The sequence below is a fragment of the Drosophila navojoa genome, chromosome 2 (genome assembly GCF_054131105.1).
Source record: "Drosophila navojoa isolate 15081-1374.11 chromosome 2, UAZ_NAV_1.0, whole genome shotgun sequence".
Taxonomy (NCBI): Eukaryota; Metazoa; Arthropoda; class Insecta; order Diptera; family Drosophilidae; genus Drosophila; species Drosophila navojoa.
The window spans coordinates 7,356,949-7,372,558 of NC_142890.1; the positions used below are offsets into that span (position 1 = coordinate 7,356,949).

Here is a 15,610-nt window from a genome sequence, read left to right on the forward strand (position 1 = left end):
GTACTTTGTTTATATTAGGTGTATGTGTGTGTTTGTGTGTGATTATGGATTGTGAATTGATACATTTATACACTTAGGTAGACACAATTGTATTTAGCATTTAGCTTTAGTTGAAAACTAGCTGAATACTCAATGTCTAGAACTTTCAACTTGATCGAACTTAGCATATAACTGATTTCTATTGAAGCAAAGAAGCGAACCAAGTCTAAAATTTCTTGTTGTTCTGTATGTTAAAGAAACATATATCTATATATATACTTCTATATTCTGTATTCTATGTTCTGTTTTTGACAGGTAAACAGTTTTCCAGCATGTGTGTGTACGTGTTTATGTGAATGCATGTAAATATACAAATACGCAAAATATATGTATATATTTTTGTATATATATATATATATGTATGTATACGTACATATAAAAGATTTTACTCGTACATGCAAATCTATTGTAGTTGAAGAGTTTTCATTTACTGTTCTCAATTAAAAAATGTATTTTATAGTCTGCTTTCTTTTCTTTTTCTCTTTGTTTTTGTTTTTTTAAATATCTGTATTCGTTTGCTGGCTTTTCTAGTTAGTTTCATTTTGGTTTGGTTTGCTTTTTACACGTTTGCTTTGCAAAAAATATAGAATGTATATAATTTTCTTTACTCTTTTCATTTTAGCTTCTGTTCACTTTGTTTTGTTTCCTTTGTGTAGGTACTCGATTCTCACGTAAAACGTTTTATTTTTATTTTATTTCATAGATCCTTTAAACATTCTTACAATACTTTAATTTACGTTGACTCGTTTTTTGTCTGTTTTAAAATTTGCTGTAGTTTTGAGTTCTGCTTGTTCCACTTGTTATGTAAATACTATGTAGGTGTGTCTGTGTATGCGTGGGTGTATACATATATATCTGCAGCTATCGGTTTATATATATAGATATAGAAATATGTTAATGCATGTCACATTCAATCACTAGTACATCGAGTTAATATTTAGATTGCTGTAATTCGGTCAGAAACTGTATTCAAGCTTTACTCTATTCAAAAAATGCGTTCGCTTGCATTTCGATAAGTATGTATGTATTTATGTCGTATATATCGTATATATGTATATGTAATTATTAACTGCATATTTCATTTTAGTTATATGTTTATGTTATCATATATGTGAGTATTCAACTATTAAAACATGAATTTTACACGACATTTAAGTTGGGGTTTTTTATTTGGTTTTTGGTTAATCTGTTTCTGAAAACTTATTTATGCTAAATTCAACTTTATAAGTATGCGTGTGTGTATTAGTTACGTGTTTGTATATATGTGTGTGTTGGTTGTAACCGTTTTCTGAATTGTTTTTCACCTGTTCCTAGTGAACACCGGGTCGAGGCATTCCATCTATTATTTTGTACCTTGTTATATGGTAATCATATTTATATTTTCAATAAATTTTCAATCTTACAATTAGCATTAGCATTAACCGATGCATGATGATGCACAATGAATATGACAACCAGTTCAACTAGTTTTGTTGTTTACCAAATTAGAGTAGAGTATCATTAACATAATGCATAGTTTATATAGTTAGAGTAAACTCTTCTTCGTCTTCTTCTTATAGTTCAAAGACATATAGAACCTAAACAACATGTGGTATGAGCCATAAAAAACGTAACAAAACATGTTCTCTTTGTGTGTTTGTGTGTTTGAGTGAGTGTTGCTTAAACTTATTATATTTTATGAGAATCCTTCAGGATTTCGAATGAAGACACAACAACAATAATGCATGTAGAACATATATGAACTACTCTCGCGATATATGTATGTATGTATATATATATTCGTAATGCATACTACAAATGAATATCTTATTTGTATGTCTGCAATATGGCAAATGAATGATGAATGTGCATTCGAGTCGGGTAGACAGTTTTTGGATTGTGAATATTCGATATACATATATACGAGCTGTATATATACATATGAATGTATGTATGTGGCGAAAGTTGTCGAGCATGTGATTGTAGTAAAGCTCTTAACTGTTGCTTAAAGGTCTTATAGCTCTTAAGTGGCTTCAGTGATAACAAGGTGTTAAGATAGTTTAATCGATTTTTACGTACGTCTAAATCTTAAAAAACGTTCTCTTCTTCTCGCTTCACATCCTAAACTTAGTTAAATGATCATTGTAAATGTTATTTAATAATAATTTATATATACGATTTTTTGACGCACGCTCAGTACAATGTTTTAGTTTTTCAGGTTTTTTTTGTTTTTTTTTTTTTGTTTACCAATATGCAAATTATGTTCTTTGTGTATTTAATATTTTTTTTTTTTTTTTTTTTTTTGCTGGGCGTTTCTCAGATCAAATTTACGACCCTAGCGAAAAGTCTTTTGAAAGTAAATTTATTTCATTTTCTCTTTTTGTATAGCCAATTGATTTGAAGACATCTTGTGGTTTTTCTCACGCAACTTAGTTTTTAGTGCAATATAAATATATGTAAATATGCCAAAGCATTCTATATATTTATATAGATCGATCGCTCACATAAGTAAATAAAAATGCGTTTTGCCAATTATCGTAAAAATTTAAATCGTAAAAAAGTTACAACAACTTTCGGGGGTAGAAAAACTTATTTAAAACTATTATTGAAATCATTATTAATTATTTAGCTTTTTATCTTTAATGTCACTTAATCTTAAGCCATTTGTAAAATGATGTAGCTTATATTCTTTATTTTAAAATTTCTGTTTTTCTTTTTTTTTTTTTTAAGTTTCAGTCAGTTTATATAAGAGTGTGTGTGTGTGCGATGGTGTGCGTATGCATGTGTGTGCGGCATGTTCTTCCTTTCCGGCGTGCTGCACACACAACATACGTGTGATTGTATAAATAGCTTATTGCTTCTTCAATATAAGTACGAGTCAAATATGAACTTGAAGAGTTTTCAGAGTCAAGGGATGAGTCTAATGACTGATGACCTATGACTAATGGCTAATGACTAATGGCTGATAACTGGCGTCTAATGTCTGTGTTGGGCATGAGGAAATGTAGTTTGTGCTGTTGTTGTTGTCGCTGTTGGCAGTGTTGAGCAGTTGTCTAGCGTATAGACCCCTCTTTCCCCCTTCCTTTTTCCTAACGGGGTTGACTCATCTGCCCTGCATATCACACCTCTGATGCCCTTATATATAGTATATATGTGATCTGATGAATGCGCAAGTCTTTTCGCTTGATACACTTAACTAATTCAAATGGGCGAGCATTTTGTTTTTTTTTTTTTTGTAAAAATTGTACTTAATTTTAAATGGAATTTCTAAATCTTTAAAGTTCTCTGGGTTTGGCTCAGCATTTGTTGATATGACACACTTTTGTTACATATACATACATATGTATATATGTGTGTGTGTGCTGGTGGCGTGTGTGTGCGTGTGTCTCACTATAATAATTTTATATACGAGTAAAAAAACGAACAAGTCAAATAAATCAGCCTTATTTTGAATGCAATTTTTGTTATTTGTTTTCTTTTCTTTTCCTTTTAAAACTAAGTTTGCTCTCCAATTAGAAAAATTACACACACATACACACACACAGGCAGACACATGTGAGAGCACGCCAGAGAATTATTGAAGATATACAATATAATGTATAATATATCATCTCATCATAATCATCATCATCATTATCATCAATATGCCGTAATTACTTATATATAACAACACCAATTATTTTGAATTCAAGTCGCAAAAACAGATCGCTCTTAGGGCCCGATCGATATATACTATATATGTATGTATAATATAATAATAATGCTGGTTATATGTTATGTTATATTATATGTATGTATTTATAAACATGTATATATACATATATATAATATAACATATTTACATGTTATATTAATATGTGTATATATATGTATTTACTTGTTATCTATCGTAATCGTAATCGTTAATCGCTATCGTTATCGTTAGTGGATGCAACATACCGCGCTGTACTAGCAGGTACTGGGTGGGGGAACCGAATCCCGACTTTCAGCCTGCCAGATTGAGATATTTATTTGTATACTTGACCTCTTGAACTCGTGATCTTTCGATCATCGATCTTACGATCGGAATTCTTTATTTGATCGCCTAATGTTAATATTAACGTTAAACATCAATTGAACGACTGAATACACTGTAAATATCTGAAGGAAATATCATACTATTTTGTATCTATAGACATTCATATATTGGGCTTTGCATTCCTTAATAAGTACACATACACATACATACATATATTGGCAAATATATTTGACTGATTACATTTAACTACATATCAATTATTATGTTATCTGATTGAGATCTGAAATCAAATGAAAACAACAAAAATATGAAAGCAAAAAGAAAATGAAATCAAAGAGGAAAAGTATAGATGAAAATCTATTTGAGTTCTATATAGACTTTTCATACACATTTCATATCTACGATATCAAAAAGTTGTTGGGAAAAGTAAACATTGATATAGTTTATTTTTGACAATATCTGAGACCCTTTTTGTAGAAACCGTGCCAGTAGGTGAAATATTTTAAAATAGATCTACTTGATGTGCCTTTGCTCTAAGCTATTTTTTTTTTTCATAGATATATTTTGTATAGATTTACAATGCGGAAACCGGTATCGATACGAGAAAGTCAAGTGGGAAAATCATACCAAAAATTTAAGAAAATTGAAACTGAAAAAAAAATGATGAAAAATGAAATAAAAACAAAGTCGTTTGTTGTTTGCTTTTTTAATTATAAATAACAAGTTGTATATTTTTAATAAAACGGGTGTTTGCTTGTTTTTTCTTTCCTCTTTGTATTGTTTTTGTTGTTGTAATTTGTGGTCATTTGCTTATGACATTGAAATGACAATTTGCAGTATAAGTTGATTTCTGTTTCTTTCCTTCATGTTGTTCTTCTCGTTCTTATGGATCATATTGACAATGATATCGAGCCCTCGATTAACATTAATTTTTACAGTTATTTGCACAATTTTATGTTTATTTGTAGGTTTTTCTGTTCTTGTGCCATTTTTTCATTTTTTTTTATTTGCTTGATTGATCAGCGCTCTGAGGATCCTTTTGTTAGAATTTGCATTCGCTTGCGTTCCACTACGTAATCGATAATTAATAGTAATAAAAATCATATAATTATTAACATAAAAAATAGTGTGATTTATGTATGTTTTTGTATGCATATTACACGTAATTATACAATAATGGATAAATTTTTGTTTTTTCTTTTAATAATATCACTTAAATTTAAATAATTTCCAGAACGCAACGAAAAAGATCGAGGGGTGTGTGTGTATATGTATATGTGTAGTGTAGTGTACGAGAATTAGCAAAGAGAAAAAAACAATAAATTTGTATAATGACAACGTAACGTATAATCAATATTAATTGTATTCAAATATTTATTCAACTTTTGCTTCTTCTACTGTCCTCTCAACTTCTTCTTCTTTTCTTGTGTTGCTCAATATGTAAATTATGTGTATATATAAGATTTTCTTGTTATTATTATTTAAAACTTATGCTTAATAAAAACGAAATACAATTGTAAAAATGTTTTGCTTGCTTAAAGAAAATTTTTTTTTTTTTATTTTATTTTGTTAAACTCATGTCGCATTCCAAAAACATAAAAAACAATGGCCACCATTATGAATTTCATTCAAATCACGGCAAAAACAATTTCAAAGAAATTTTCCACGTCTGCTTCTTCCTAGTCAATTTTTTTCTTTCATATTTCACTTTTCATTTTTTATGTGTTTTTCCATATCAATTTGTTGCTGCATTCTTGCTCATTTTTAAAAGCTTCTGCTGCGCTTTAGCTCAATTTATTGCCGTTTCCTCCATTGCATTTGCTGTATCATTGTTTCTCTTTTCAAACGAGCCCTGCATTGGCTGCTGCGCTTTATTCGAAAAAATATATATATGCACATTCCATATATCAATGATATTTTTTTTATCCTTTTTTTTGGGTTTTCTTTTGTTTTTGTTTATTTTTTTGTTTTTTTTTTTTTTTTCATTTTTATTTTTTTTTATATACTTTATACGTATTCTAGATTGTAGTTTGTACTTCCAATTTGGTTAAGAATTCCTTGTGTATTTTCTTTTTCTCGATTTCCACTCTTTATCTCTCTCACTAACGCTTGCTCCTTTCAGGTGCTTCTCTTTGCAGTTTCACATCTCCCCAGGTCATTTGGGTTCATTTGTGACGTAATTGTTGTTGGTACCGTAATTTGAACAATTCACAATAGTCGCTGTTCGAAATGTTAGTTTTTGTTTTATCATTCATTAAACTAATAGTTTTGCCGAAATTATAATTGAATATAAATTTTGAATTCTTCTTGGCTCCAAAAATAAGTTTCTTAAACTTCGTTAATCAACGTGCTCTGATGCATGTCTGATCTGCTCAACTGTTCCTCTCGCTCTCTGTCTCTGTCTGTTAAGTTTAACGGTTTTCTTTTGTTTATTGCATTTCGTTTTGTTTTGCCTTTTTAAAATTTTACTACATTTAAATTAGAGTTGCTTTTTATATATGGTATATGTTACAGTAGCATGGATAGCTTTTGTGTTCTCTTTCTTTCTTTATCTTCCTTTCCTTTTGTTTTCTTTTGGGCTGGGCTGGGCATAGGGACAATTGTTCTATAGATGTGTGTGTGTATATGTGTGTACTTAAGTTTTATCTATCATATTTGTTTTATTTTATTTATCAGTAATCTAGCATTCGCCTTTCAACTTGAGGGAACTTGTCAAGCTCCCATCGTTGTCTTACTTAGGTCTGCTTGCATGTGTTTGTATATCTATATGAGTAAGTGTTTTATGTAGTTTGCAGTTTGTTGTTTATGCAGTTGCTTAATTACTTAATACTCTTAGCGATTAACACACACATACAATAGGTTGTTTAACTGTTATTTTTGAATTTTAATTATACACATAAATTTCACTATTTATATATATGCATATATAATATATTTGTATTCTGTTTTCGTATGTATGTATTTGAAATCTGTATTTGAATATGTGTTGGATGTAAAACGTTTCGAATATTTATTTATTATATTTGTTGGTTATTTGTTTTACTTATTTTGATTTGCATTTTCAGTTATCTTCTTTCATATTTTGCATCTGCTTTGTTTTAGTTTTTTAAAGGAGCAAGAAGAACAAAAAAATATACTTAATACTAAGAAAAAATTTACTAATCTTAAAAACTAAAAAAATCAGATTGTATATTTGTTTAAGATTTGTTTTCATTTTCTTTTTGCATTTTTGTAGACTTATTTATACACATATATGTATATATATATTTTTTTGTTGATATATATATTCTTTTTTGTATATAAAAATTGCTGGGCCAAACGATTTTGTTTGTTTTTCTTTTTGCTTTTTCATTTTTTTTTTTAACATAAGAATTAACAAAGTCAGGTTTTTAAAATAAATATGTATGTATGTCAGTATGTATATATTTATGTATAATAATAATAATAATAATAATAATAATAATAATAATAATATAATAATAATAATAATAATATTATATATTATTTATTTATTGTTATTGCAAATATTGCAGATGTCGCCGAGGGCGCAAATGTTAGCAACAACAATTGCTGTTGGGCAGTTGGCAACACCTGCAGCAACAACAACAATAATAAAATAATAATAATAATAAAAAGAGATACCGTTACGTTTAAGGTTTGCATCATTTGTAATGCAGAGTAAATAAGAAGAGACCATTTATATATACATATATATATATACATGTACATATATATGTATATATATATACATATTATTTTTAATTAATTTGTTGTATTTTGTTTGTTAAACGGCGGACACTTTTTAGCAATAACTACAGCTGGCCCGCAGCAGCAGCTCGACTCCAGGCTAACAATCCATTGGCAGCAGCAGTAACGTCTTCCATTTGTACATCGTCATCATCATCATTGTCATCATCAACAACGTCGTTAACAGCTGTGTCGTCCTTATTATTATTATTATTATTGCTGTTGGCGGTGGGTGGCGTGGTCGTGGTCGAGGTCGGGGTCGTGGGCAACGGTTTGGTCACAACTGCAGCGGGTGATACAATCACCGAAGTAGCAACACTCTTAACACGCGGCAATCTATTGACATTGTTGTTGGCGTTGTTGCTGTATTGGCTGATGTTGTATGGCTGTATGTGATGTATGCCATAGCGTTTGTGTGTTTTGATAGTCAGTGAAGCTGGCAACTGTTTGCCAGCCGCCACTTCGGCGGCCAAACGCACCACTGTTGTCAATTTAGCAGCAGCTGTTGGTGCTGTCGTTGTGGATGTTGCTGTAGTTGCTGATGTTGATGTTACTGCTGCTGCTGCTGTTGTTGTTGCTGTTGTTGCCGTTGCCGTTGCCGCTGCTCCTGCTTTAAATGTTTCGCCTTGCCGCAGCATCGCCGACGCCTGGGCCTGAGCCGCTTCGGTCGACGCTTTCTGTCGTTTTCAGTCGCCGAAGCGACTGCAAGCCTTCTTCCATCGGCATTGAGTGCACCATTGGTCGCGGCGTTCCATGCCATAGACCTTGCGGCACTTCTTATTCTCGCCGCGTGTGCGTCGGCTCGATGAGTTGGGCGTGTTCCTGGCTGCGGTCACGGCCTGTTGCACGGCCACATGCTGGAGCTGCATGTGCTGGCCGGAATTGGCAACCAGATTGTTGCTGGCAGTTGTCTGTTGCTGGCCGCGCAAATGCTGCTGCTGTTGCTGTTGCTGCTGCGGCTGTTGGAGCTGCTGCTGCTGTTGCTGCTGCTGCGGCGGATGGTAGTTGGGCGTGATTGTCACGCTAGACAGGTGGTGTTGTTGCTGGTGGTGCTGCCCACTGCTATTGTGGGTGTGGTGCGCCGTCACCGTGACATTCTGCTGCGACAATTGCTGTAACATGTTGTTGGCACTGCTGTTGCTGTGTATTACCGGACTGCTGTTGCTACTGCTGCTGCTGCTGTTACTGGCGGTGCTGCCAATGCTGCTGTTGCTGTAATTGTGGTGCTGATGAAGGACGAAGGTCGGCGATGGATATGGCGCTGTCGAGTGGGACGGACGCGACGACGAAGGCCGAGCATGTTTGCCGAGTGTCGTCGAGCTGCTATTGCTGCTGCTGCCGCTGTTGATGCTGCTATTGCTGCTGTGGTGGTGGTGGTGGTTCGTCGAGGATGCGCTCACTGTGATCGCACCATTGGATGCCCAAGTATAATTGTGATGCGCCAGCGGCGATGTCGGTATACAGCTGGTGTTGTTGCTCTGTAGCTGTTGATGCTGGATGTTTGTGATGTGGCCACTACTGTTGCTGCCGCTGTGATGTTGCTGATGTGCCTGCTGTGTGAGGTGGGGATAGCTATTCATAGCGCGTCCTTGTCTGTATCGATAGATATGAAATATTATTATAGTGAGTATCGACAGACAAACCAACATTCACTTACTTGAAGTTGCCAACGATCTGTCTTTGGTATTCTGGATCCTCGTGCGGTGGACGCGCCATGTCCCGGTGGCTGAGCGTGGGTGGAGATGCAGGACTAGGCGTTTTGACCAACTCGTCATCGTCGTCGTCTTCTGTGTAATAGAATTCTTCTTCGTGCTCATTATCGCTGCAGGAATCATATTCGCCGGAGCGTCTGGCTTTTTTGCTGCAAGTGCACAAAAATTGTCATTGTTTAATTTTGTGTTATTCCCATTCATAAAAGTTGCTATAAACTCCCCCTCACATTAGAGATGAGCATTCAAATCGCGTTTATATTGTGGACAGTTAAAAGTTGTATTTTCAGTATCCTATTAATTCATAATAAATAGTTATCTCTGGGTCCAAGCTTCATTTTAATTATTTTATATAGTATATTTGTATAATTTATTAGTTATCAGTTACGTTAAGTCACTGTTAAGTTAAATTCACGGTTGTCACAGTGATCACAATTCACCATGACGCATCTCTATATCATTGAGCAAGCGAATGGCTGCAATGTTGCCATTAGCTGATATCGAAAATGGCAACGCCAGCGCAAAAAAGTTGGCAACGCTGCGGCCATTCACTTGCCAACGCTAAACACACAGCTGCAGGGTTGTAGCAACGTTTGCAAAAAACACGCACGTTCTGTGTCAAATCAATACGAAATCAACAAAAATCGATCGATTTTTGCAATAGCAGCGAGACACTACGCGCCACATATTTATATATTTTTGCCAGAAAAGAATATAAGTAACCAGCATACGCATTGTTTACGCTTGACGCACATATAAATTGCTGTGGAAAATTTTGAGATTTCTGTCGTCGGCAACAGAAAAAATTTGCGCGTCGCAAGAGTCTCGCGTGCGTCTGTGTCTGTCTCCCTTTGTGTGCATATGCGTGTGAGTGAGTGAATGTTTGTGTGTGTGCGTGCGTGAACTTGTCTTCTAGTATATGTGCGTTTAATTTGCGTCCGCGTGCATCTTACAGCCTACATTGTCAATTATAACGAAAAACATTGTGATTATCCACCCGATTCCTAATCCCATACTCAGTGGCCAGCCGCACAGATCACACCAATATGTCCAGCAGCAGCAGCAGCAGCGGCCGCATCGCAGCCGATCAAAATAATAAGTGCGTTAACAGCGTCGCAGCGGCGGTTTGCCCTCTCAGCAATTGCCAGTTTTCAGGCGTTATTATAAGCGCCATTGCCGACGAGCAGAAGCTCGAATTTAGCAACAAATATAAAAGTAGTTGTACATTAAGCTGTAGCTATGACTCCCAAGGCGTCCTGCTGCGCATTATGTTGGGTGAGTAGTACATTTTGACAGCTCTTATCTGTCGAAAGACATTGAACTCAATCAAACTAATTTTCACTTTCACTTTGTAGACAATGATCAAGGGCATGTGCTGAAGGAGTATATGATATCAGCGGATACGGATGCGGCTCAATTGGGACGGCGGTGCTATGCTATTTCTTTGGAATCGGATAACCTGGTACTTCGATTTGTTAGCGATAAGGATCAGCAGCTCTTCCGTAAGGTTGTGGAGAATGTGAAGCATCTGAGGCCGAAGTCCGTGTTCTCACAGCGCACCGAAGAATCGTCCGCATCGCAGTACTTCCAATTCTATGGCTACCTAAGCCAGCAGCAAAACATGATGCAGGACTACGTTAGGACTAGCACCTATCAGCGAGCCATCTTAGGCAATGCCATTGACTTTCAAGTAAATTTAACCTTTTAGCTGACGTACTGATTTTACTAAAACATTGAATACCTTTTGCAGGATAAGGTTGTGCTGGATGTAGGTGCCGGTTCGGGCATATTGTCTTTCTTTGCCGTTCAAGCTGGAGCTGCTAAAGTGTATGCGATTGAGGCTTCCAATATGGCGCAATACGCACAGCAGTTGGTCGAGTCGAACAATGTGCAGCATAAGATCTCAGTGATACCCGGCAAAATCGAGGAAATCGAGCTGCCCGAAAAGGTGGATGTTATCATATCTGAGCCCATGGGCTATATGCTCTACAATGAACGCATGTTGGAGACATATCTGCATGCGCGTAAATGGCTGAAGCCACACGGTAAAATGTATCCTACGCATGGGGATCTACACATTGCGCCCTTCTCAGATGAGTCGCTCTACTCGGAGCAGTATAACAAGGCCAACTTCTGGTATCAATCGGCCTTTCACGGTGTCGATCTAACAACCCTGCACAAGGAGGGCATGAAAGAGTACTTCCGTCAACCGATCGTGGACACATTTGACATACGCATCTGCATGGCCAAGTCGGTGCGCCATGTATGCGACTTCCTCAACGACAAGGAGGACGATTTACATGTCATTGGTAAAGTCACTTAAATATTTTTACATGTATTCCCAATAACTAGTAAATTGTTTAATTTAGACATTCCACTCGAGTTCCACATATTGCAAACGGGCATCTGCCATGGACTAGCCTTTTGGTTTGATGTGGAGTTCAGTGGTAGCAGCCAGAATGTCTGGCTTTCCACTTCGCCAACAGCGCCACTGACTCACTGGTACCAGGTGCGCTGCCTGCTGCCCATGCCAATTTTCATCAAGCAAGGCCAGACGTTGACGGGTCGAGTGCTGCTGGAAGCTAATCGGCGGCAGTCCTATGATGTGACTATTGATCTGCATATCGAAGGCACCTTGATATCATCGAGCAATACACTGGATCTAAAGAATCCGTATTTTCGGTACACGGGGGCGCCGGTTCAGGCTCCGCCGGGGACTAATACGCAGAGCCCATCGGAACAGTATTGGACTCAGATGGATACGCAGGGTAACCGAAATTGTACGCTACCTCAAACTAATCCCTCAGAGTTTATCATTTTCTAATTCCTACTGCGCTCTCTTACAGCTAATAGCATGCTTAACGGCACTCTGTCGGTCAATGGAATGGGTGATGCTGGCATGGACATTACCCATGGTCTTCTGCATCCTCACTAGGAATGGAAGGGAAATGAAGTTTGTTCAAGGTGGCAAATACTACAACTTGCTGGCAAAATCTACTTGGCTAAAAACTGGATTGGTACTAAATTAGAACAATTATCAATGAATGTTTTTGTTTACGAATCTTTTGTTATTTAATTCTGTCGAAAGTTTGTCTATTTTATGTTTTCTTCCTTTTTTGTATGTATTTTTTATTTGTATTTATTTTGAATGAGATTTATTGTGAATTGTATTTTGATATGCTCCGGAATTTAAGTTGTTAATCTTAAGTACTCGGAAATTGTTCACGCCTAGGCATATGTTGTGGATATTTTGTATATCAAAAGATAAACGATAATAATAATAAGCAAAATGAGAATCGAAGAGAAATTTGAATATCGCATAGATACACAATCAAGGCAGACTAACTAATGAATGTATGTAGTTGTTTAGAACAGCAGCATATAATCGATAAGCATAATTTTAGCCACCCATAGCATTTAGAGTTTTTAACGTATGTATGTTATGTAATACAAGTATAATATATTTATATATATATATACACACTATAATAATCAACGTAGATCAACTGCTGCTTCAGGAAAGTTTCTTAGTTCATGCCAATTGCAGTTTGCAGATTGCAAAGAAATATGGAAAGGGAGGAGAAAGCTTTGAACAAAACACAAACTCAATAAATCAACCTGTATCTATGTATGTTATATTAAATTATGTTAAGTATATATCATTGTACTGTATTTCAATTATTTCATGTACCTCAACGAAAATGAAAAGCCTAGTTTCAATTTTGAGCATAATGTATGTAAAACGCAAATTCAATGTTTATGCTTAGTTTTCTTTTAAATAGTCTAACGAATCGCTCATAGATCATAGCCATTAAGTTACACTTATATACATGTATTTGTGAATTAGTCGCGATTAGAGATTATAACCTTCACTTTGATTTCCTTGTGTTCCTTCCATTTTACAACTTCCTTTTACATTTTTGCTCTCCACTTATATAGAAACTACAATAGCTCCTACGTCGCTACCAGCCTCTGCCAAGCGCATAGTTGATATTTCGAACGTTATATATATATATATATATATATATATAAATACACATATAGATATGTAGTATATAAAGGCAAAAATTATACAACTATACACACATTTATATATATATATATACACATACATATACTGTCAAGTATTTGCATTGTACTTTTTAGTGTAGCCCTAGAGCTGTTCGTTTGCCAACAATAACAATAACATCAACAACAACAATAAAATCAACCAGAACAACAACCACACCACCTTCATACAATATATGCAACTGAATGCAAGTATAAACTATAATTCTATATAAGAACATACATAACCCCATTTCTATGCAAAAAAAGAACATTTTGAGAGCAAAAAGAAAAAAAAAAAACGAAAACCTAAAAACAATGGCCTTTTATTATTTATTTGTTCTTTGCTTTTTCTCTTTTATTTATTTTTTGCATCGTCCCGCACTGCGAGGCAAAAAACATTTATATAGGAAATAACATTTAACATTCGCAAATGTCAACGCCTAAGCGGGTTTCAGCTTTGAACCTTGGCCTCAAAACTGCCAACGCAGTTGCCCAGAACAGGGCCGCAAAAAAATGCCACGCCCCCAACGATTGTCTATGCCAGTTGCGACACTTGAAATGCAGGTGCGCAAAGTTAACTCAAAGTGTGTGTGTATGTGTGTGTGTGTGACCTGGTTACACTTTAACACACACGCACACTCATGCATGCAGGCATGTGTATACAAGTGTTCTAGTTTTATACAGCTTCAAGCGGCCTGCCCAGTGGTTCGCTCGATGAACGTAATTTGCATGCAAACAGTGGTTATAATAATATAATAATTATATATATTTGCACACATATATATGTATATATTCCTGATTTGAGCATATTGGAAGCTAGTTCTATAAGATATCGTTCTGCTGCTGCTTTTTTTTACCACTGTGCAGTTAGCTGTGACGCGCGCTGTAATGCTGTCAATTGTTGTTGTTGTTGCTACTGCTGTTGCTGTTGTTGTTGTTGGCTGCACTAAGTCAAGGCCCAGGCAGCCACTTGCTGCTCTTGATTGCGCGCTGCTTTTGGCCCCCAGGAGCCTGCACCCTTAGCAAAGACTGCTGCACAGTTAACACTGCGACCCCCATCCTCGCCCCTTTCCCCTATCTATGTGTCCATTACACTTACCGCAAATGTATGTCCCGCACGTGTCGCTCGATTTTCATCTGTGTGGGCTCCACAATGTCACATCCCTTCCAGGTGCAACGGAATTTCTTCGACTGCAAATACAAGAAGCAAAGCATAAATTGATTAAACACTATCCAACACTGGGCACAATGCGATTAATAATGAATGGATTTAAAGGCTCTAGGTAAGCCCTGCGTACTTGATGCTGAGACTGATTGTGGCTGAGGCTGTGCCTGCGGTGCTGGCTGCTGGTGGCTGGCGTGCTGGCGCGCGAGGAGGCGGTGGAGGCGACGGAGGAAGGGCAGCCCGGGCTGGCTTCACTTTCGCCGCACGATTCGTAGTCGCTGCGCTCCACGTAGTAGTTCAGCGCCGTTGCCTGCATGACGCGCGACTCTTGGCTCTTGGCTGAAGGAGCTAGCAGCAGCAGCAGCAGCCAGTGAACCGGTGCCGTGCCGGTGCCAAATGCGACTGTGTTGGTGCGGACAATGCAACTGGCTGCCTGGCTGCCTGGCCTGCTGCCCGGCTCCGTTGCACGAGCAGCAAACGAGGCTGCCGAGCAAGTCCGCGCTCCGGCGTTCCGGCTGCACACTGCACGGCTCTTCTGGCTCTGCACTGATAACACGGACCGCCCCAGCTCATGGCCCGAGCGCAGCTGCCCCCATTTTGCAAAGCGCGCGCGCCCCCATTTACTGGGTCAGCTTGCCGCTCGCCTTGACACGCTTCGCACTTTCGCTCGAAACGAGCGGGACAGAGATGCCAATTGAGTGAGACAGACAAGGAGAGAGAGCGATAGAGAGGGAGAAAGAGAGAGAGAGAGAGAGAGCTGTGCTTTATTTAACGGATCTGCGCCTGCATTTATGCTGCGTTTTATGCTGAAGGTTAGCTGTTGACCCAGTTAACAGTTTCTTTTCTGGTGTTTTGTATTTTTGATTGCGTCCTTGTTACTGTGCTGCGGCCGAGGTTTGTCCT

At 36.8% G+C, this 15,610-nt stretch overlaps 3 protein-coding genes across 8 annotated transcripts in view; 1 reads left to right on the forward strand and 2 right to left on the reverse strand.

Annotated features, from left to right (window-relative positions):
• Nucleotides 1-521: 521 nt before the first annotated feature.
• LOC149092093 (uncharacterized) lies at nucleotides 522-8,421 on the reverse strand. Its single transcript, XM_089265447.1, has one exon. The coding sequence runs from the start codon at nucleotides 8,419-8,421 to the stop codon at nucleotides 7,849-7,851; it is 573 nt and encodes a 190-aa protein (XP_089121573.1). The 3' UTR covers nucleotides 522-7,848.
• A 48-nt stretch (nucleotides 8,422-8,469) lies between these two features.
• Nucleotides 8,470-15,610, reverse strand: part of Glut4EF (Glucose transporter 4 enhancer factor) — a 152,247-nt gene continuing 145,106 nt past the window's right edge. For both annotated transcript variants that reach the window (XM_030383971.2, XM_030383970.2), the window contains 3 exons: nucleotides 14,642-14,733; nucleotides 9,441-9,644; nucleotides 8,470-9,376 (listed from right to left, as the gene is read on the reverse strand). In XM_030383971.2, the coding sequence (XP_030239831.1) occupies nucleotides 8,470-9,376; nucleotides 9,441-9,644; nucleotides 14,642-14,733 (1,203 nt within the window). The remainder of the gene's footprint in view (nucleotides 9,377-9,440; nucleotides 9,645-14,641; nucleotides 14,734-15,610) is intronic.
• Art4 (arginine methyltransferase 4) lies at nucleotides 10,044-13,370 on the forward strand. 5 transcript variants are annotated; one of them, XM_089265450.1, is made up of 6 exons: nucleotides 10,044-10,363; nucleotides 10,448-10,767; nucleotides 10,848-11,182; nucleotides 11,243-11,801; nucleotides 11,862-12,272; nucleotides 12,339-13,370. In XM_089265450.1, the coding sequence occupies exons 2-6, from the start codon at nucleotides 10,539-10,541 to the stop codon at nucleotides 12,425-12,427; spliced, it is 1,623 nt and encodes a 540-aa protein (XP_089121576.1). In that variant the 5' UTR covers nucleotides 10,044-10,363; nucleotides 10,448-10,538; the 3' UTR covers nucleotides 12,428-13,370. The 5 variants fall into 5 exon arrangements, with proteins under 5 accessions (XP_089121576.1, XP_089121577.1, XP_089121578.1 ...); XM_089265451.1 differs by having other exon boundaries at nucleotides 10,044-10,359; XM_089265452.1 differs by having other exon boundaries at nucleotides 10,044-10,347.